General features: G+C 48.8%; 1 protein-coding gene across 11 annotated transcripts in view; it reads right to left on the bottom strand.

Moving 5' to 3' along the window:
• The window catches only part of ARHGEF11 (Rho guanine nucleotide exchange factor 11), a 125,502-nt gene that overhangs the window by 5,470 nt on the left and 99,380 nt on the right, over positions 1–20,652 (bottom strand). For 7 of the 11 annotated variants that reach the window (XM_066362126.1, XM_066362134.1, XM_066362135.1 and 4 more), the window contains 19 exons: positions 20,005–20,101; positions 19,741–19,863; positions 16,956–16,979; positions 15,662–15,806; positions 15,280–15,379; positions 14,516–14,545; positions 9,472–9,598; positions 6,216–6,395; positions 6,084–6,131; positions 5,690–5,877; positions 5,243–5,389; positions 4,890–4,969; positions 4,618–4,743; positions 3,937–4,054; positions 2,937–3,115; positions 2,258–2,333; positions 1,835–2,002; positions 932–1,022; positions 136–261 (listed from right to left, as the gene is read on the bottom strand). In XM_066362126.1, the coding sequence (XP_066218223.1) occupies positions 136–261; positions 932–1,022; positions 1,835–2,002; positions 2,258–2,333; positions 2,937–3,115; positions 3,937–4,054; positions 4,618–4,743; positions 4,890–4,969; positions 5,243–5,389; positions 5,690–5,877; positions 6,084–6,131; positions 6,216–6,395; positions 9,472–9,598; positions 14,516–14,545; positions 15,280–15,379; positions 15,662–15,806; positions 16,956–16,979; positions 19,741–19,863; positions 20,005–20,101 (2,173 nt within the window). The remainder of the gene's footprint in view (positions 1–135; positions 262–931; positions 1,023–1,834; positions 2,003–2,257; positions 2,334–2,936; positions 3,116–3,936; positions 4,055–4,617; positions 4,744–4,889; positions 4,970–5,242; positions 5,390–5,689; positions 5,878–6,083; positions 6,132–6,215; positions 6,396–9,471; positions 9,599–14,515; positions 14,546–15,279; positions 15,380–15,661; positions 15,807–16,955; positions 16,980–19,740; positions 19,864–20,004; positions 20,102–20,652) is intronic. The other 4 variants (XM_066362128.1, XM_066362136.1, XM_066362130.1 and 1 more) reach the window with 3 other exon arrangements.

Here is a 20,652-nt window from a genome sequence, read left to right as displayed (position 1 = left end):
TGTGTGGGACTGTCCCTCTTCCTGCCTGCTCACATCTATTTGCCAAGGCTGTCCATCCCCAGCAGTGAAGGCTCAGGAACAGCAGAGAGCAGGGGCGTGGAGTGGGCAAGCAAAGGGGCCTGGAGGGCTAAGCACCTGCTGGATCTGAGGCTCTGGTGGGTTGACTCCTGGGGGCCTGGGGGCGGGGGACGGACAGGGATCGGGGCAGCTCCGGGGTGCCTAGTGGTGTTCTGCACAGCCTCTTCTAAGAGTTCCATCCACCTGTAGCTCGGCAGGAACAGAGAGAACGTGGTGAGAACAAGAGCCTGGAAACCTTTCTCCAAACCCTGCCCAGGGACCCTCAGCCCAGCAGGTCCCCACTTGCCCTTAGAGTCCTGGCTGGCTGCTCCTCGGTGCTTCTATTACTTGCAGCTACCAACCCTCAGTTACACTCTGTGCTGAGCATTCTATACCTGTTCTCTCTCAAAATAACTCTCAGGACCCACATTTTACAGATGAAAACCCTGAAGTTGATAAACTGCCTGGCTCCACCTGTGTCCTTCCTCTGTGCCACGCCACCTCCGCTGCTACTGTCAGGGAGCATGGGGTGCATGAATGCCCAAGGTGGGGATGAGGATCCTGGAGGCAAACATCTACGAAGAATGTATTAATCTAAAACATTTGTGGGGAAAGGGAAGAGAACCCAAGCAGCAGGGAAGGGAGCCAGAGAAAGGAAAGGAGAGTAAAATGGAACATTGCTGGGAACTCCTCCCTCTCACAGCTTACAGGGCCAGGGACGGTGACCCTACAAGCCCCTCGGTCTGTCTTATCTCCCACTTCCTTCCCCAGTGCCCTGTCCTCTGAATGCTCTGGGGCCCAACCCTGTCCTCACACACACCACCCTGGTCGCTAGGGGACATCAATTATGTGTGACCCTTGAATCAATTCTCACGTGTTCTTGTCTGATGAGGTCAATGCCACCAGCTCATAGATCTGGGGTGGGCCCAACTCGGAGGTGCAGATGATGAAGAAGGCCCGTTTATCTGTGTAAGAAAATGAAAGTACAAGGCACTGAACAGGGGTGGCAGAGGCCAGACTCCAACACGGGCCAGGGCAACAGAGTTGCAGACTCAAAACCCCGAACTTCCACACAGATGAAGAATGCAGCACAAGACTGACAGACCTGGGTCATCAGAACTGCTTGGGACCCACTTACAAGGGACAGAGACAATTCTGGATCCCGGGATGGTATCTTTCACAGCCACTCATTACCCTCCTGCTTTCTTAACAGTGAGGGCTAATGTGTGGTGCGTAGGGTTTATAAAACTTTTCATGCCCATCATCCCTTCGAGCCCCTAAGAGGCAAGGTAGGTGTCACCCCATGCTATCGATGAGGAAAGTGAGCCCAGAGAATGTGGTTGCCAGGCTCTTGCTCCAGAGCCCTTTCCTGTGCACACTCCACTTCTCAGTGAAATATCTGTCCCCTGGATGTGGCTCTGTACTGTGGGCCTTCAGTCTTCTGCCCGTCACTCTTGCAGCAGGAAGGCATGTCCTACTCTGCTCAATCCTGCTTACACATCTTTAGCGCATCCTGGGTACTCGTATCCCCTCTGTCTGCACCAGATTGTTTATCTTCATCTCGATCCCCATCCAACCCATATCCTACCCCATATTTGATCACATCCTCCTGCTTAGGTGGGTCAGGACAGGAGGGAAAGGAGGGAAGGAACCCAGGTGGTCCGGTAACTTCTGTGAGGCCCCAGATTGGCCCTGTGTCACCCAGCACACACTGGACACTAGTATCAGTGATCACAGCCTGGGGCCCAGGCCAGCTGGGACTGTCTCCTCACTGTACCTGTGGCCACAGAGCGGATGAGAACAGCATTGAGCTTGAGCACAGGGCTGAAGGTCTGCTTGCTGTCTGAGGAGCCAACGGCCATCTTGCTGTGGCACTTAAGCAGCAGCTTCTCGTCCTGTTTCTGCAGCAGCACGAGGAGGTCCTCCAGCAGCAACACGTGGAGGTCTGGGGGTACGTGGTGCTCGTAAGGACTTCAGTAGCCACTCCTCCATCAACCAACACGGGGCACCAGGGGCTCTGGGATGGCTGGCCCCTTTCTTTTTGGTATCCCCCAGCCCCGTGCTTAAGGAGTCTGAGCTCTCATCCTCCCTTACTACCCCTTTAGAGCACCAGTTTCTAGGACTCATGCTCCAGGGAGAGAAGCGGTGCAGCAGCCCAGCCACCACAGGGGTCCCTGGGCCCCCGCCCGCCCGCACATACCCAGGGTCTTATCCTTGCTGATCCTCCAGGTCAAGGGCCCCTCATGGATCATCTTTCTGGTTGTAAGATCCAGGCTCTGTTAAGGAGAGACAGTTTGTTCATTTGTTCATTCATTCATTCATTCATTCACTCAACAAGTATTCAAGAACCTACTATGTATGTGCCAGACACCATGCTAAGGTGCTGGGGATCAGTGGTGGCAAGAAACAGTCCTTGTCCTTACCCTCTTGTGAGGGACACCGTATAAAGGCCAGCACGAAGTCACATACCCTGCACTGCACTGGGGGATATGCCGATGGCTCTGGCTTGGGTCTCTCTCATCTACCCTTTACCACATGCCACCCACCTTCCTAAGAAGATCTACTTTACCTGCCTGTCTTTTTAGCTTTATTCCCTCCCAAAGGACCTTCACTTCAAGTTTGAACTCCTACACCCTGCTCTTCCCACCTGAGTCTAACATTTAGTCTTTATTGGTGGGGCTGACAATGCCTATCTAGGGATGGACTGACAGTGGTGACAGGAGGCATGTGTATTCCAGGGTCCCGCCGAGCCATCCTATCAGACCGGCCTATGTCTCTTACTTCCCACGCTCCAGGCCCTCATCAGAGTTCTGCTTCTCAGGGTAACGAGAAGTGTGTGTGTACGAGGGGCTGAGCATGCTGCCTCCTGTGCCGCTCACCTTGAACTCTGCTGCCAGGGGGTTGCTGGCCCTCTCCAGGGATGTAGTGTCCAGGCGCTTCTGGTAGCCCTCTAAACGGTGCCGGTTCTCTGTCTGCTTCACTGCTTCATTCACGTACTTGAGAATTTCCCGGCACTGATCCCGGGCCCGACAGAGCTTCTCATGCTCAGAGGTGCCACCTGCCAATCAGTGTAGAGGTGGTAGTTAGGGGCTCCTGCCTGAGAAGTCTGTAGAAGTCCGATATCACCTGGCTACTTACAGCCACGGTTATTGGCTTACCTCAGACAAGTAGATGTGGGTATGCCTAATCCGAGGACCAAGTGTAACATTATCTTTTACTGAGTCCTTGGATTTCAGACCACTGCTTTGAATACACTGAATTGGGAATTCTTGCCTAGACCACAACCAGCTCTACAGATGTGGGGGGATAGGAACAGAGACTGTGGGTGCTTGTGCCTCTAGGAACACCTGTTAAATAGAGTTGAGGTTACTCACACTTGTATACCCTGAATCTAACATCCCAGTTTTGAGAGTAGTGAAGATGCTCAGGATCCCAGGAACAGTGAAAACCTGGGGTTAGACTCTCTTATTCAGCATGGTCCCTACTCCTCTAGTTACCACATATGGTGAGCCGTTTCTGCGCTGTGCAGAGGCATTCAGCAGTTGGGGGGGAGAACAGGGGCTGGTATCCAGCCATGGCCCTAGTGTGAGACTACGTTCATCAGAGGAGCCAAGGTGCCCTCCACAGGCCAACCTGTTGACTCAGATGCTGTCTTCTGAGCTGCACAAAGGCCACATACGGGCTACAGGTAGACCTCACCTCCTGCTGCTGCTATGTACTTTATTTATAATCATTATTTTCTTTGAGACTAACCATAACAAGGATGAAGACTCTGAAGACCAGAGAGGTCAAGTGATTTTCTAAGGACATAAAGCAAGTCTGACTAGACTTTGAAATGAGGGCTGCTGCCTCCCACACTAGCCCCTCGCCCAGCCCTACCCTCTGTGTGCTTGATGATGTTCTCTAGTAGTAGTGGGTACTTGGTCAGCCGCTGCATCTCGGAGATAATGAGGTCCCGCAGCTGTAGCCGCCGACACTGAGGGTGGCTCTCGGCTTCCTAGGCGAAAGGAGGCACAGACACAGGAGGATGTCAACCTGAGGTTAGGATTTGGCTTATGGGTTCAGGACCTGGGTGGGCGTGAAAATGCCAACTAGGTCCTAATTCCAGAGGGTAACTCTGACAGAAATGGCAACTTCTCCCTTGAATATTTAGGGAAGGGTTGGTGGGGACAGGGAGACAAAAGCTCATGGAAGGAATATGGTCAAACAAGCCACACACAGCAGGTGTTATTCCCACTTTATAGACAGGAAATGGGTGAGCCAGACCTGCTAACTGCTTATCCTGTATCCTTTTCAAAAAACAGTAGTCTCTGTTTTGAGAGAGGGTATGTGTCAGTGTTCTTGGAGAGGTGGTGTGAGGGTTCTTGGGAGGGTGCGGATGGGTGCAGGGAATTCTGGATAATCCTTCCCAGAAGAGAGAAGACCTAGGGCCTCGGAGGGAAGTTCAGGAGACCCTTGGGGCACCTAATTTACTGACCCTGCCCAAACTATTAAGATATGACTGACTTGGCTAACGTTTAGCGGCAATGAGAGAAGGTAGAAGGACAGCCCGGGGCTGACCTGCATGAAGAGCTGGAAGCGGCTCTCCTTGCGCTGCTTGGTCTTGATCAGCTCCAGGGCTATCGATTGGTATGAGCAGAACTGGGCGGCCACTTGCTGCAGTTCCTCTCGGGCCGGGCCATCAAACTGAAAGGCAGAATGGACACAGGGCCTGGCATCATCACATCCCTGCCTGGGACTGGTCCCTCATCCTCCTTTGTCACATCCTCAAGCCTTGGGTAATAAGCCCCCCTCCCAAGTCTCCTCCGAACAGGAGAAGTTTGCAGGTATACCCGAGCCAGCATGAGGTCACTGATTTCTTTGATGATGGGGCCCTCCTCCCGAAGCTTCTTCATGGCTTCACACCAGGAATCTGGGTGAGGGGAGCAGAAACAGAAAGGCCTGGTGTTGAGCTGCGGGGGGTCTCTGGCAGCAGTGTTGTGGGGAAGGGTCTAGAAACCCATTTACTTTGGGGGGAAGTGGAATGCTGGTTTCAGGCTGTACAACAAGCTCTCTCACCAAAGACGACTTGGTAAGTGCTATCTACACAGGGTGGCCTCGGCATGTGGGCAAAATTGGAACAAAAAGTCTGAAGGCTAGCCAGAGAGGTGTGGAGGGAGAGTGGAGGTGGGGAGGGGCTGCTCACTGTGGATCTCTATGAGCTCAGGCAGGTTGGGGAAGAGCTGGGCCAGCTCCTCCCGGGGCATCAGGTTCTCCTTCTTCATTCGCTGGTAGAAGATCAGGTCCAGGACTCGCAGTGTGCGCAGATGGGAAGCCTCCGTCACAAACAACTCTGAGCAGGGGTTGTGACAGGAGTAGAAAGACAGACAGAAAAGAGATAAGTATCTAGAGTCACTACTGTGACCCCCCCAAATAATTTTGGGGGGAACTGAGTTCTGTTTTCAAATCGTACACCTTCTCTCTCACCCAAGGGTCAGAATGGAGGTGTCCCTTACAGGATCAACAACATGGACCTGGTCCTGTCCCTAGGGCCCCACCCTATTTACTTCATGCCAGTGTTTGTATCTTAGGTGCTCTTCACCTGTTCCCACGAGTCAGAGTGGGAGTGAGGCAAGGCAGAACACATTCTTACCATTGATGACCTCCTGCCGGTCAATCTCCCTCTGGCTTAGCCCAGCCACCACATCCTTGCCCACTGTATGCTGCCAGTTTTGGGTGTCTGGCTCTGGCTCTAGGTCAGACAGCTGGCCCAGATCATCCTCTAGAAGGTGGGGGAGGAGGACATCTGTGCAGAACCCCAGGCTGGGGGACTCAATGCTCCTGGGAGAAAATGGGCAGCTTAGCTTTACTTGGAGGAAAAGTTCACACATGGGGTTTGTCCCTCCCTCTCCTGCATAACCTGCATGCCCCGTGGCCAGCAGGCCATGAAGAGATGCATACTCAACCCGCCACTCAAGGGGTGAGAGGAAAGCTGCATGTGGCTGGGACTCAGACACAAGAGAGGTGCTACTGCACCCATCACTCACCTGCGGCCCATTTTGGGAGTGAAGGGAGGGGTTGGGTTCTCAAGAGACCTGTAGATAGAATGTCAACTCTCAGAAACCCTCTGCCCCTGCCCCTGTGACATCAGCAGGCTGAGCCACCTGAGCCCTGCGCACCTGGTGGAGAGGCTGGAGGCCGACGACGAGGCTGACTGGTGGAGGCGGGCAGCCTCTGCAGCAGCATCCATGTCGACATCACTGCGAGAGCGGGGCACGTTCTCAGTCTTCCGAGAGCGCTTCAGCTCCTCCCGGCCCTTCAGGCTCTCGGAGCGGCCCAAGCGGATCTCTGAGCGTGAGCTGGGGAAAAGGGAAAGAGACCTTAGGATCCGACGTCCCGGCCAGCTTCATCTGCTGCCCCATCTCAAGGGCACCTCAATGGTGCAGAGTCTCCACCCCACCCCCACAAAAGGCCTAAACACCTCGATTCACCAAAACACCCAAAATTCCTAGATAAAAGGAGCTTCCCAATGATAAATTACTTCTGTTGCTCTTCAAAGTTCTCCCTCTTCCCAGTTTGGGATGGACAGAGCCTCTTCTCTTGCTTGTGACCGATCCGAAAGGGGTCCTAACAGGAAAGTGAAATGTGGCACTAACAGAATCAGACTTGCAGTGTGTCCTAATGCCAGAGAAGCCAGGCCCCCTCAGCAAAGCTGTGGGTACTGCCAAGTCCCTCATCAGGGACTACCAGGTCCCATCCTGGCCACCCTTTGGCTGTCTGGTGGCCAGTCTATCTTGCTTTCTACCATGGAACAGGTCAGCTCCCACTGTGGACTCTGCTTGAGGTGGATCCTTCTTTTTACAAGATCTTCTAGGAGGGAAGTACAGGCATTGTCTTCACACATTCATTCTAGCATTCTCTGTCAGAATATTCTATCTGCTGGTAGATCCCTACCTCTTCAGCTGTAATGCGATTTCTTTCATTTTGAAATAGACAGTATCCATCCTAAGCTTCCACTTCCTCTCCTGGGAGCAGACCAGCTCGGGAGCACACTTATAAGAACCTGCTGACCAACGAGCAGTAACTTGCTCCCTGGCCTGCCAGGCTTGGCCAGTGAGTGTCTCTGGGGCTTAAGAAATGCTCAAGAGTGGGTGGTGCTCTTTTCTGAGTCCTGCAGCACATTAGCCCCAAGACAGCCAGCATCTCTGAACGCCTGCTGCCCAAGATGGTGCCTCTACCCATGGCCCTGGCAGGGTGCTTCTTTGCTGACATTATTACTAATCTGCATCCTGCCATGTCTCTAGGACCACAGAATGCCTGTAGAGTCGGAGAGCTCTGCACAGAAGGAGCCAAGTGCCTTTATACTGCCAGAGGATCTGCATGGAGGCTCGCCCCCCGCCCCCAGCATCCTGAAGGCTTATCAGCAGAGTTAGAAACCATGCTGCTAGCTGATCCCCTACAGAACTCGCCCCCGAAGTCAGTTAGAACAATTCCAACCCAGACTAATTCAAAACCACTTTCTCCAGTGTCCCCCAATGGGTCATTTTAGCATGACAAATCTTATCCAGTGAGGTTACTGGGGCTGTAAAGCTAAGCACTTTCCTTCAAATCCCCAGAAGTGAGTAACACTTCCACCAAGAAGTGAGGCACATAACCCACCTTTGGCCCAAAATTCCTACAGTAATGCCCTCTATAATTAGAGGCTTCTTATACCTGCTAAGTATCTATGACAACCTCTAACCTACTGTACTATTGCTATTTCTTCTAAGGTTGCTAGTGAGCTTAGTCAGGATATCCAAAGGCTTCTGCTGAGAATAAATTTGTAATCCTATTTACTAAACATTATAGTGAATGTTTTAGGGCAAATATCAACTTTAAGAATACAAGTTTGCAAGTGGCCTCAAATATTTTTTCAAAATGTTGCCTGACCGGGCGGTGGCGCAGTGGATAGAGCATCAGACTGGGATGCGGAAGACCCAGGTTCAAGACTCCGAGGTTGCCAGCTTGAGCGTGGCTCATCTGGTTAAGCAAGAGCTCACCAGCTTGAGCCCAAGGTTGCTGGCTCGAGCAAGGGGTTACTCGGTTTGCTGAAGGCCCGTGGTCAAGGCACGTATGAGAAAGCAATCAATGGACAATTAAGGTGTTGTAACGCTCAACGAAAAACTAATTATTGATGCTTTTCATCTCTCTCCGTTCCTGTTTGTCTGTCCCTGTCTATCCCTCTCTCTGACTCTCTGTCTCTGTAAAAAAAAAAAAAAAATCAAAATGTTGATATATCTTATAATTGTGTATTTGACACATCTATAAGACTATGCTTACCCCAGCAATTACATAATTTGTATATTTAATTTACCAGTAATATTAGAATTCAATCTCACCCCAGTACAAATGTAACTTTTACCTTCCCTAAGTCTTTGTTAATTCTCATTAGGCAAAATCATTTAATACATATTAAACTTAACAGAAAGCAGTAACCTTGTATATAAGCAGGACTGTCTCACATATAGTTGGATAAGTAGGTATTCTGGGGTAAATGGTTCGACTATGAAGGATGTTACTTACTGGCTTGCCTTTGTGTCTGCCTTTATTTAGTCCAGCCCAGTGGCTCATACAAACATTATTTTCATATACAAGACCACTATACTTCAAGGTGACCTAAGAAATTTCCAAGGATATTTCCAACTACAGGAAAATTTCACTTAAGTGTTGGCTGCAGAGTTTCAGATGTGACTTGACTGTTGTCATGCCACAGTCAAGAACAAGTCTAAAAAAAAAAAAGAACAAGTCCAAGACTGTTCAATACTAGAGAAGGGCTCTAGTTAGAACTTGGCCAACGATGGAGACTATGAGGGATGCCGTAATTCCTCTTTTATTCTTGAAAAAAGCAATTTGTTTTAAATTGATGTGAACTTTGTATCTTTTTGTGGGTAAGGACAGCTGATGCTCACAGTTCTAGCATCTGCATTTGAAGCTCCCAGTAGAACCTCATCTCCAGCTCTCTTCCTCATGGGTATCAAAGACTGTCTTCTGCCTGACTTCCTTACTCCCAGGACTTCCATTCCTCCCCCACCAGTCTCCTCTAGCATTGTCACTCAGGGTTTCCTGATTAGCTGCTTCATAATTTAATCTAGCTCATTCTTGGGATGAAGACTGCTGAGAAGTCAGAGGATGAATACAAAGGAAATTTTAAAGGCATGCGGTTCCTGGGCTGGAAGGTTGGGGACCTGCTCTCTCCTCTGCTGGCCTGAGTGCTGACACATATTGTCTTCTTGTGAAGGTATTCAGATGGGAAGGTTGGGGGAGGGACAGAGTTCCATAGTGGGGGCCTTATAGTCTAGGGGAGAGGTTAAAGTAGCTGGAGTTAAACCCTAGCTGCAAACCCTGCCTACGTGCCCCTCCCCAGGCAGCTGGCAAGCCCCGTTCAGCCATGGATACCTGTCACTCTCCAGCAGGTCCTCGGGAAAGCTTCCTGTTGAGAGTCGCTGTGTCCCAGGCTCTGGGGCATCATATTGCTGGTTGTTCTCAAAGTGCTGAATGATGTTCCTCACATTGCCTGGTTTGACTAGAAGCAGAAAGATAATGGAGGACACTCTGCTTTCTGTTCAGAGACAATGTCTCAGGGCCCTCGCTCCCCTCTAACCCAGAAGACATAGCAGTGAGCAAGCATGGATGAGAATAGTGTGGGGCTGAGGCTCAGGAGACAGTCTAGTCCTGGTTCTTCTATTGATACTCAGTGCAGCATGAGCAGTCCCTTTACCTTTCTGGGCTTGCTCTTTCTGAACTGCAAAATGAGGGGTTTAGAACTACATTTTCAATGCATACTTCTTTTGATTCTCACATTCTTTATTGCGATTATTTTTCTACTTGTAAACTCGTGACTGTTTTTATTTTCCCCCAAAAGAGTCACAGACATGTTTAAAAAATAGCTAGGAGGACCAAAAACATATCTATATGTAATTTAGCCATGGTGCCAAATTGTCTCAAGCATTTTTGAAATTTATATTACTTTTAGAATTCACAATTTCTATTCTTCCTTGACTCCCCTTCCTGTTCTTTCCGCTCCCCATATTCTTACTCCTGGATTCCATCATTAAAGAATCAAACCTTTTATTACAAGTAGGGAGGTCTTAGGAGGAACACAGAAGAGATGTCATTCTTTGGCATTCAAATTCCAGCCTTTTTTCAAAGCTAAGATAAAAGACAGCTAATCTTATTCAAAGAAGCAGAGAGGGCACATAAAAGAGTAAAAAGGCATGTGTGGTGCTACAAAGAGACCCTGAAGAAGCCATTTCTGGCCCAGGGGCTCAGTGACTCTTATTTTCAAAGTCAAGTTGCTCAGTTGCAGGTTAAGTTCAGTGATAGTCGACCAGGAGTTGAGTTAGAAACGCTGCTCCATCTGAGACCAACAGGAAGGACAAGTGGGGCCGGGGGTGGTGTGTGGTCCAGTGGGCTAGGCTCCAATCCTAACCACACTCACCAGTGTCCTACCCATGCCTCAGATTCTGATATCATACAAATTACACATCTCCTTATGTATCGAAACAAGAGTTTCCTGGGAAAATTTCCAAGCCACAGGAAACATAAAATATTTACCTGTCTCCTCAAAGTTTACAATTCATATCCTTTAGGCAAGCAGCTAGGGTACTATTTTTCTAAAACCGCCTAATAGGTGGCTGTGTATATGTGATAGGAGTAAAGGCGTTACCATCACTCCTACTTTGGAGCTAGGGCCAGAGCTGCCTGACCCAGACTGAATGTGCGTCTGTACCTTGGGGCAATGGCAGGAGCCACGCTCAGTTTTGCAGCTGCAGCCCTGAGCTACCCTGGCTGGGGAATGATGGAGCCTGGGAACATCCTATAATAGAAAGCCACTAGGCTGAGTCCTCTGTCACTTGGAAAATATCCTATTGTCCTTGGGATATAGTTACATCCTAACAGTGACAAAATGAGGTGTGGCCCTCGTATCTGGTATAACTAAAAAACCCAGAGTACAGAAGAAAAGCTGGTGGGAAGTAGGACATTTTTTTAAAAAGCAAAGTTTCCCTAGTAGTCTTTGTCCTCCTTCCTCCATTCTCTGAATGATAATAAAACTAAATAAAAATAAACTATATTATTATCGATCAAGGGCAAAACCTCAATATTGAAGCTTTCTAGGATTGGTAGTTGTATGGCCTTTAGATATGAATACAGATCTGTATGGTGTCCTGGGAATTTGAGAACACAAACGAAATCATGAAATTATAATAGGAAGATCTGACTCAAAGATACGGTGGGTTCCTAGCATCCTGACCTTGCCCTTGGAATCAGCATGTCCCCCACGGGCTTCCTGTCCCCTCTCAGGCTGACACAAAGTGAGCAGCCTGGGCATGGCTACTCAGTCTCTTAAAGCTTGCTGTTTGCCTAATGCCTTCCTTGGGTAGGGTGGATGGGATAAAGTATGTGTTAAAAACTAAGGGCCTGGACTGACCAGGTGGTGGCACAGTGGATGGAGCGTCAGACTGGGACATGGAGGACCCAGGTTCGGGACCCTGAGGTCGCCAGCTTGAGCACGGGCTCATCTGGTTTGAGCAAAGCTCACCAGCTTGAGCCTAAGGTCACTGGCTTAAGCAGGGGGTCACTCGGTTTGCTATAGCTCCCTGGTCAAGGCATATGTGGGAAAGCAATCAGTGAGCAACTAGGGTGCCGCCAATGAGGAATTGATGTTTCTTCCTTCCTGTCTGTCCCTCTCTCTGTTTCTGTCACAAAAACAAAAAAAACAAAACAAACAAAAAAAAACTAAGGGCCTGTGTTTCAAGGCCATTCTTTTATTTTTTTCTATTGCTTTTTGTTCATTGATTGCTTTCTCATATGTGCCCTGACCAGAGGGCTCCAGGTGAGCCAGTGACCCCTTGCTCAAGCCAGTGACCTTGGGCTCAAGCCAGAGACTTTGACCTTCAAGCCAGCAACATTTGGGCTCAAGACAGAGACCATGGGGTCATGTCTATGATTCCACGCTCAAGCCAGCAACCCTGTGCTCAATCTGGTGAGCCTATGCTCAAGCTGGAGACCTTGGGGTTTTGAACCTGGGTCCTCAAGAGTCCCAGGTTGATGCTCTATCCACCGCTCCACCACCTGGTCTATTATTTCTATTGTTTTATAATCACTTTTACTTTCTTTTTTTTAAAGGTGTGTGTGTGATAGAGACAGAGAGGGACAGATAGGGACAGAAAGACAGGAAGGGAGAGAGATGAGAAGCATCAATTCTGTTGCGGCACCTTCGTTGTTCATTGATTGCCTTCTTATATGTGCCTTGACAGGGGGACTACAGCAGAGCGAGTGACCCCTTGCTCAAACCAGAGACCTTGGACTTCAAGCCAGCGACCGTGGGATCCCACATGCAAGCCAGTGACCCCACACTCAAGCTGGATGAGCCCACACTCAAGCCAGTGACCTCAGGGTTTTGAACCTGGGTCCTTTGTGCCTGTTTGATGTTCTATCCACTGTGCCACCGGCTGGTCAGACTAAGATTTTATTTATTGATTTTTTTTTTAAGGTTTTGCTTATTCATTTTTAGAGAGAGAGGACAGACTGAGAAAGAGAGAGAGAGAGAGAGAGAGAGAGAGAGAGAGAGAGAAGGTGGAAGAGCAGGAAGCATCAACTTCCATTAGTGCCTTTAAGCAAGCCCAGAATTTCGAACTGGCGACCTCAGCATTCTAGGTTGATACTTTATCCACTGTGCCACTAGAGCCCAGGCTTTATTGACGTTTTAAAGAGAGGATAGAGAGTGAAAGGCTGTTGGGGAGGACCAGGAAGCATCAACTTGTAGTTGCTTCTCATATGTGCCGTGATATGGCAAGCCTGAGGATTCAAACCAGCAACTTTAGCACTCTAGGTCGACACTTTATCCACTGCACCACCACAGGTCAGGCTATAATTACTTTTTTAATAATTATTTTTGTTATTTAAAATAGCATAATGAGTCCAGGAACTTAAGAAGAAAATTTGTAGATCATTATTTTTATTATTTATTTTTTATATTTATTTTTTAGTGAGAGAGAGGGAGGGAGAGAGATGAGAAGCATCAATTATAGTTGTGGCAATTTAGTTGTTCATTGATTGCTTCTCACATGGGCCTTCACGGGGGGGCTCAAGCTGAGCCAGGTATCCCTTGCTCAAGCCAGTGACCATGGGACCATGTCTATGATCCCACGCTCAAGCTGGTGACCCTGCATTCAAGCCAGTGACCTCGGGGTTTCAAACCTGGGTCCTCAGCGTCCCAGGTTGATGCTTTATCCACTGAGACACCAACGCTCTGGCTAAATCATTATTTTTGTTTGTTTGTTTTGTTTTGTTTTTTTGTTGCGAGACCTTAGTTGTTCATTGACTGCTTTCTCATATGTGCCTTGACCATGGGCCTTCAGCAGACGGAGTAACCCCTTGCTCGAGCCAGGGACCTTGGGTCCAAGCTGGTGAGCTTTTTACTCAAACCAGATGAGCCCATGCTCAAGCTGGTGACCTCGGGGTCTTGAACCTGGGTCCCTCTAAACCCCAGTCCAATGCTCTACCCACTGCGCCACCGCATGGTCAGGCTAAATCATTATTTTTAATTGCTACTTTTACATAAAATCAATTTTAGCAACAGAATAATTTCCTGCTTGTACCCTACTGCTCTCTCCCTCCATAGATTTATTGTAGAACTTAGAAATATTAATCCCTTAATTATATGCATAGGGGAAATGAACTTGTCTAATTCTAGGATATATTCTTCTTTGGGTTAATGTGTATTATGTATATATTTTAATTTATAGGTTCTAGAAGATAGATAATAGGCACGTTAGTATTAGAATAGATATTAGGTTCATTCTTTTTAACTGTAGTTATACATGCTGGCAAAATGAAAGTCAAAGAGATGGGGGTATTACACTGAAGGGGTTAAGCAAAGTAAGTGATATAAATTAAAAATACCATAAACTGCTAAAGACCAATTATTTACTTAAAAAAAAAACGTAACCTTCAAAAATGAAGATTTTTGTTATGATTTTCATTGAAAACAAAAATCTGGGGAACTTATGTAGGACATTGCAATGGGCGAGTGTATGCCTCACTTCTATAAAATCCCGAATTTCTGGCACTTCATCCATGGAGGGGCGACAATAAAAGAGGAAGGCCCACGATTGCAGAGCAGGTGGGGGAGGGCCTGTGAGCCTGGGCTCTGTGCAAGGCCGGGAAGAGCCTCCCCGGGAAGGGTGTCCTGGCCCCTCCAGGCCCTGCCATGAGCAGGCGTGAGGGAGAAGGCCCCTGGCAGTGTCTTGTGTCACAGAGCAGCTTTAGCCACAGGAGGAACACATAGGAGAAATGGAATGAGGAAAGGGAGGGAGGGAAGAAGGGTAGGACAGGAGGAGAGGATGAAGAAGGAAGAGGGAAGAAAGAAAGAGGGGATTTGGGAAATGCAAAGTCAATGCTAATGCAAGGAAAAACCCAAAGAAAATGGTCCTTTTACCTTCCACAGAGGACAAGGGAATATGAAATGCTAAAAGAAAACAAACAAAAACAAAAGTAAACCATGAAAAATCAAATTAAAATAAAAATTATATCAAGCTGAAAAATGAAAGTAGTGATAAAAATCAGGGCTGATCTAGGAGTCCCCTCCCCCTTCCCCTAAAGCAGCAATTTCAGAAAAGGCAGCAGTCCCACCCCACGGCCTTCACAGATTCCCAAGACTAGTATTAAGGATGTCAGGAAACGACTGCCAGGCCAGCAGCAGTTTCCAGACAAATGACACAACAGGGAAGAGCTCAATGACAGGGTCACTTGTGTTGGGTTACTGATGGCTTTACAGGAGCCTCTGGGCTACTTTCTTTCCACCTGGTTATGCTTAATAGTAACTCAAGTGCCCATAATTGCTCCCAACACACAGTACAGACAAATCCCAGAGATGAAGGTGAGGGTGGCATTCAGTGTCAACAGAGTAATCCTGCCAAGTGAGCAACGTTCCTTCGTATGGCTGCTCAGAAGCTACAACTGCTTCTGAGTTCACAGACTTAAGCCCAAGGTACTGGCATGGCCTTTTTGGCTCTGATGCAGTCATCTGTCCCTCAAAGAGCCTCTGCTGGTGTGGCCAGGGAGAATGCAGTAGCACTGAGAGGAAGCTGCAGCCTCAGAGTTTGGGCCTGTGGCTTCCAGAAACACTGGAAGACCTGCCATCATACTGGTCTGTGAAGGGGCCGGGTCCCTACCCAAGGCTGTTGTTTCCCAAATACTCACTACTCTGGGACGAACTTTTGGGTTTCCCGATGTATTTGAGTATGGGGTTTCGCTTCTTGTCCTCCAAGGCATCCTTTTCTTTCTTGGAATTGCTGCTCTGCTGAGACAAGAGACATGGGGTTTGGAGAAGGTCCCAATATCAGACTTGACCACTAATCACTCAGCCACTGGCCTTAAACGAGTAACAGGAAGCAGGCTCGTGTTTGTACCCTAACTAGGTTTTGAGGAAGGGAGAGAGGTGCTCTAGTGTGAGAATTTTCACTGACTCCATGGCCAAAAGCAGTAGGAAGAACTAGATTTTAACTCCAAAAGGGCTTTTCTACTCTGGCTCAGTGCAGAGAACTGTGCCAAGAGAAGATACTTTCTAGGATAGCTTGGTTACCTTCTTGGTCTTTGGGAAGAAGGGGAGCCACTTGTCCTTGTCAGGAGCAGACGGGGCCTTTTCAGCTGTGTTGGAAGGTCGTGCCTCTCGAAGCCGGATCCCAGCATGGCTCATGTAGGTGTTGAGGGCGAAGTCCATGGGGGCACTGGAAGACAGCAGTGGTGTGTGACTTGGAGAGCTCAGTCACGTCCCCACCAGCAGGGGGAAGGGCAGGAATGCTGCTTCAGACTCCTCACCACCACCAGTATGGTGGCTAAGCGGTAAGTATGGGCCAGGACACTCCGAGGGAGGCCAGGAATACTCTTAACAGGGCAGCAGGCAGACGCTGGCTGGAAGTCTTGGCTACCATGACCCCTGGGAGAAACTGGATTCTTTCCCAGAGCAGAACTCTTCCTGACACAGGGATAATGGTCAGTGGAAAGACATGTCAGTTCCCTACAGTGGAAGTAAATGGCCATGGGCAGGCCTGGAGGACCAGGTGAGGCCCACAGTTAATGTCCTTAGGCATTTACATGGAAGCGGAGTGGCAAAGGAATGGGGAGAAACGTGACCCCCCACTGCCAAGGCTGACGGCCTTTGCCACCCTCCCATTGCCAAGCACAGAGAAACAGATGGAAAGGAGTTGTCAAATAGCTTCCAGTTGCCACAGATGAAACTGTCTACAGCGTCATGTTTAAAAATGGATTTGGTAGACAGATTATCCACTTTGTAGATTCAGTGGAGCAAATGCTTCATCCCTGGTTTTCCTCTCCTCTTAAACAGGCTTCTGACCCCATCTTCTCTCCCTATTAGGTGTGTGCACATTCAGGGGATGCATACTCATTTTAACACTGGCTGCTGAGAAACAAAGAGATCTGTGTACAGACTGCAAAATAATTCCTATATGCCAGGAGAGAAAGTATGTTGTACCTCAGCTTCTCTCTGTAGGTGCTGTTCATATAAGCTGTTTCTATCACTGATATTTCTTTAGGTAGGTTAAAACAAAAAGGTGGAAAGGGGACCCAGGGCTAATTTGGGTGGAGAAGAGGATGCCGGGTATGGCGATATTGGGAGTGACAGCAGCTTGGCGTCTTCATGCGAAGGAGCAGACACCTGTCCCAGGCAATGATCCTGAGCATCAGGGGCCTGGACATCATGACCTCGTTGTGTGGTGGTGACAAAAACTCCTGGGATCTAACCTTACAGACGGTGGTCCTATGATGCCAGGGACTCTCCTGTGACTGGCAAGATGAAAAAGCAGAGCAGGTCAACCCCATTCCTTCCCACCTTGAAATCACACCACAGATTCACTCACCTTCTCTCTTCCTCGTATCTGAACCTGGAACAAAAGAAGGAGCAGATGATTCGGACTGCAAAGGCAGTGGCTCATCCACTTGTGCACAGACTGGGAGGAGGGTAAGTTCTTTCCAAGCAAAGGAGTATGGTGGGGAGAAGGGAGAAGTATGGTAACAGGTCAGACCAGACTCTGGGTCTCAGTTCTGGAGCCAGCGTGGGGCTCAGGAGGGGAAGGGTTCTCATTCTCTCAAGGGACTCCATCAGCCCTGAGTTATGATGATGACGATGATGTCTTTCTTGCTAAAAGGAGGGGAATATGGCAAATCCAGCCTCCTGCTTGCTATCTGTTTCAGCCTCTGAAGTTATTATGAAGAGGTGCCTCCTTGTGCCCACCTAGAACTAAATGAGGGGTTGGGTTGACATAAAGGTCAGAGGAAAAAAGGTGAGAGCAGAGATACCAACTTGGGACCTTTTTCAAAAAAACCTATTTAAAAGAGGTGAATAAATAGTAAGTGAAACTTCCATCTGAGTGTGAATTATGGACTCTGCACTATCCTAACCTAATGACAAGTATTAACTCATCTAATTCTCAAAATAACCCATGAGTAGGTATTGTATCTCCACATAATGAGACTGAACCTCTGTTGCTCTGAATAGAAACCATTATACATGGGGTGGCTATGCTGTCAGTTATAATTCTGAATAATTCTGTGGTTCTCTGATCTCAAAATGGGCTCAGTCCGGTTTTGCCTCCATTCTTGGACTGGCTGGGTGATTACCGCCATCTGACTGCAAGGGAAAGTAAGGCCCAGAAGGATCCAGGGTTTGGCTGAAAGTCAGAGGGCTGTTTCCAGAGAATATGTCTTCCCTGTATGATCTCATTTAGCCTCACCTCCATCCAGCCCAGACCTCTTATCAAATATCAGCTTCATAGATGCAGCTGCCAACTCAAATCTCCAGTCTGATGTCTAAAAAACAACTCATGTACAATCTGGGCCTCTGATGGGACTAGAAAACAGCTCCACATACTGTTGTCTCTATAGTGAGTGATGGCACCTTTGTCCCTTTATTTTATTTAAATTTTACTTATTCATTTTAAAGAGGTGGGAGGTAGAAGAGAGACAGAGAGAAGGGCGGGGGGGGGGGGGGAGCAGGAAGCATCAACTCTCCTATGTGCCTTGGTCAGGCTGACCCAGGGTTTGGAACCAGCGACCTCAGCGTTCCATGTTGATGCTGTATCCACTGTGCCACCAAAGGTCAAGCCGGCACCTTTGTCCTTTTGGTAGCTTATGTTAAAAAACCATGGAGTCTTCCTTAACTTTTTAAAGGAAATCCTCCTGTTTGCTCTACTGCCAAAAGACCAGAAACTTATACCTTTAACTTCCATGGCCACTGCCACTGTGACCCAAACCCCCCATTACATGGCTTCAAGAACTGACCTCCCTGTTTGCAACCCTCCCTCACTCTCCTACCACCCTCCACCCATATTCGAGTCTCTCATAGCTCCAATGGCTCCCCAGTCACTGAGAGGAAAAACCAAAGTCTTTACGACAGCCCACAGGCTCTATCAGGGGTCCCCAAACTTTTTACACAGGGGGCCAGTTCACTGTCCCTCAGACCATTGGAGGGCTGCCACATACAGTGCTCCTCTCACTGACCACCAATGAAAGAGGTGCCCCTTCTGGAAGTGTGGCGGGGGCCGGATAAATGGCCTCAGGGGGCCGCATGCGGCCCGCGGGCCATAGTTTGGGGATGCCTGCATGTGACTGCTCCTTCTATCACCTCTCTGACTTCAGCACTGTCTTTCTGAATCTGCTCTGGCCACACTGGTCCTGCCATTCCTCAAATGTCAAGCACATCCTCACTTTGCCCTGGTTGTTCTCTCTGCCTGCAATACTCTTTCCCTCAATGTCTCCAAGGATAACTCCCTGGCTTTCTTAATTAAAACTACACCCAGCTCTGGAGCTCCTGACCCCTGCAGACTGCTCTATTCCCCACCCCTCAGCACGTACTATTTTCCAATATACTATATACTTTACTTATATATTTTACATTTCTTTCTCTTCCTACCATAACATGAGCTCCACAAGAAGTGTTTGGCTTACCAGTATATCTCAGCAGTCTGGAACAGTGCTAGGTATAGAGTAAAGACTCCAGAAATAGTTGATGAATTGAAAAATTAGCATCTAGTCTAACAATCATTTTACAGATGAGACTAAGGTAGATAAAATGGCTTAACCAAGGTTATACAACTACCAAGTAAGAGGCAGTATTGGGGTGAAATCTACCTCCAAGCCTGAACGTGTCCCCACAAAGCCATCACAGGAGCCTGCAACACTTTAGAAAATGGGATTGGAAAGGTTCGACCACAGCTATGTCAGAAGCTCCTTAGTAAGTTTAGTTAGGTTAGTCTGAGATTAAAAATGGTTCACTTTCCTGGAAGCCAGTTCCATTTGCCTCCTGAAGGAACTTTATCCATTGGAGACAGCATGCCTCTCATGCTCAGTCAGATATGATCTTAGAGGCAAGAAGGAGAATGGTCAGGCAGAGGGCTAGGAAGGGAAACAGAAAGCTCACTGTGCTTCTGGGGCCTGTGGTTGGTCAGAACCATCCCATGACTGTTAGGAGTCCTGGAATCTGCAACTCCCCCGAAATAATGCCAACTCTCAGCCAGAGAAACGCACCCCCATCTTTCAGGGGGGTAGAATCAGACAAGAAGTAGAAGGGGAGAGGCTGGTAAACAGAGCCACAAAATGTCAACCTGTCCAGCATATTCAAGGATAAGAGTGGAACTGGAGACTCACAGAATATCTCCCAGGGCCGCCAGCTGCTTCTCGGCCACTTGGCGCTCTCGGAGAGGGTCCCCATCTAGGTCCAGCAGGTCGTTTTCACCATACAGGCTGCCCAGTCCTAGAGTGCGCTTCGTTCTGAGCCAGAGAGACACTAATGTACACAAACGCCTGACAGATACCCGGACAGCGGCAAACATGCACACATAACGAGATACACGCGTCACGGGGGAAAGAGGGGCAAGAGCAGAGGGGAGAGGAGGACGGGGGCCAGGTCACCTGTAGTCGTGGATCTGCTCCTGGATCTCTGGCATGGCTGCCTCCTGAGCCTCAGAGAGAACACCACGGATGTCTTCACCACTCCGCAGGCGCAAGTCTGTGGTGGGAGCGAGAGAAGACAGAAACGGGGAGGGATGTTGAGGAGGAGGAAGTTGCATTAGTGGAGTGTATCCAAAGCCTCTTGTGGCACGGAGAGGCTAGCTTTCGGCCTTCCTGTTAGCCAAAGGTAGTGGAGGCCTGGCCCTAGCAAGTATTTCTGAATTCAGAACTAAATCCTGACATTCAAGTCCCACAGCAAGGACAAGAACATTTCCTGGATGTCCTACACTCTATGAAGTGGAGAACTACTGAAGCCCCTCTCCCTGGCTGTGTCCAGATGCTATCCTCAGACACCAAACTGCACACCTCTGGGAGGCTCATGCTCCTATGCCCCAGGGCCAGCTCACAAGCACTTCACATGAGACCCAAACCTCTTCCAGAAACTGGACACTGGCTCTCCTGCCCTGCACTAGCTTCATGCAGCCAAGGCAGTCCTGGCAGTAGTAGCTCCCTCTGCTTTTGAGCAATCTCTGCTCGCTCACCTTCTCGCCTGTGCCCATGAGCTTTCCTCTCTCTCACCCTCTCTCCAAAGGTGGCTTAGAACTTCTA

This window comes from Saccopteryx leptura, chromosome 2 (assembly GCF_036850995.1).
Source record: "Saccopteryx leptura isolate mSacLep1 chromosome 2, mSacLep1_pri_phased_curated, whole genome shotgun sequence".
NCBI lineage: Eukaryota > Metazoa > Chordata > Mammalia > Chiroptera > Emballonuridae > Saccopteryx > Saccopteryx leptura.
Note: the sequence above shows the minus strand (reverse complement) of the source record. Positions and strands in the feature narration are given on the sequence as shown.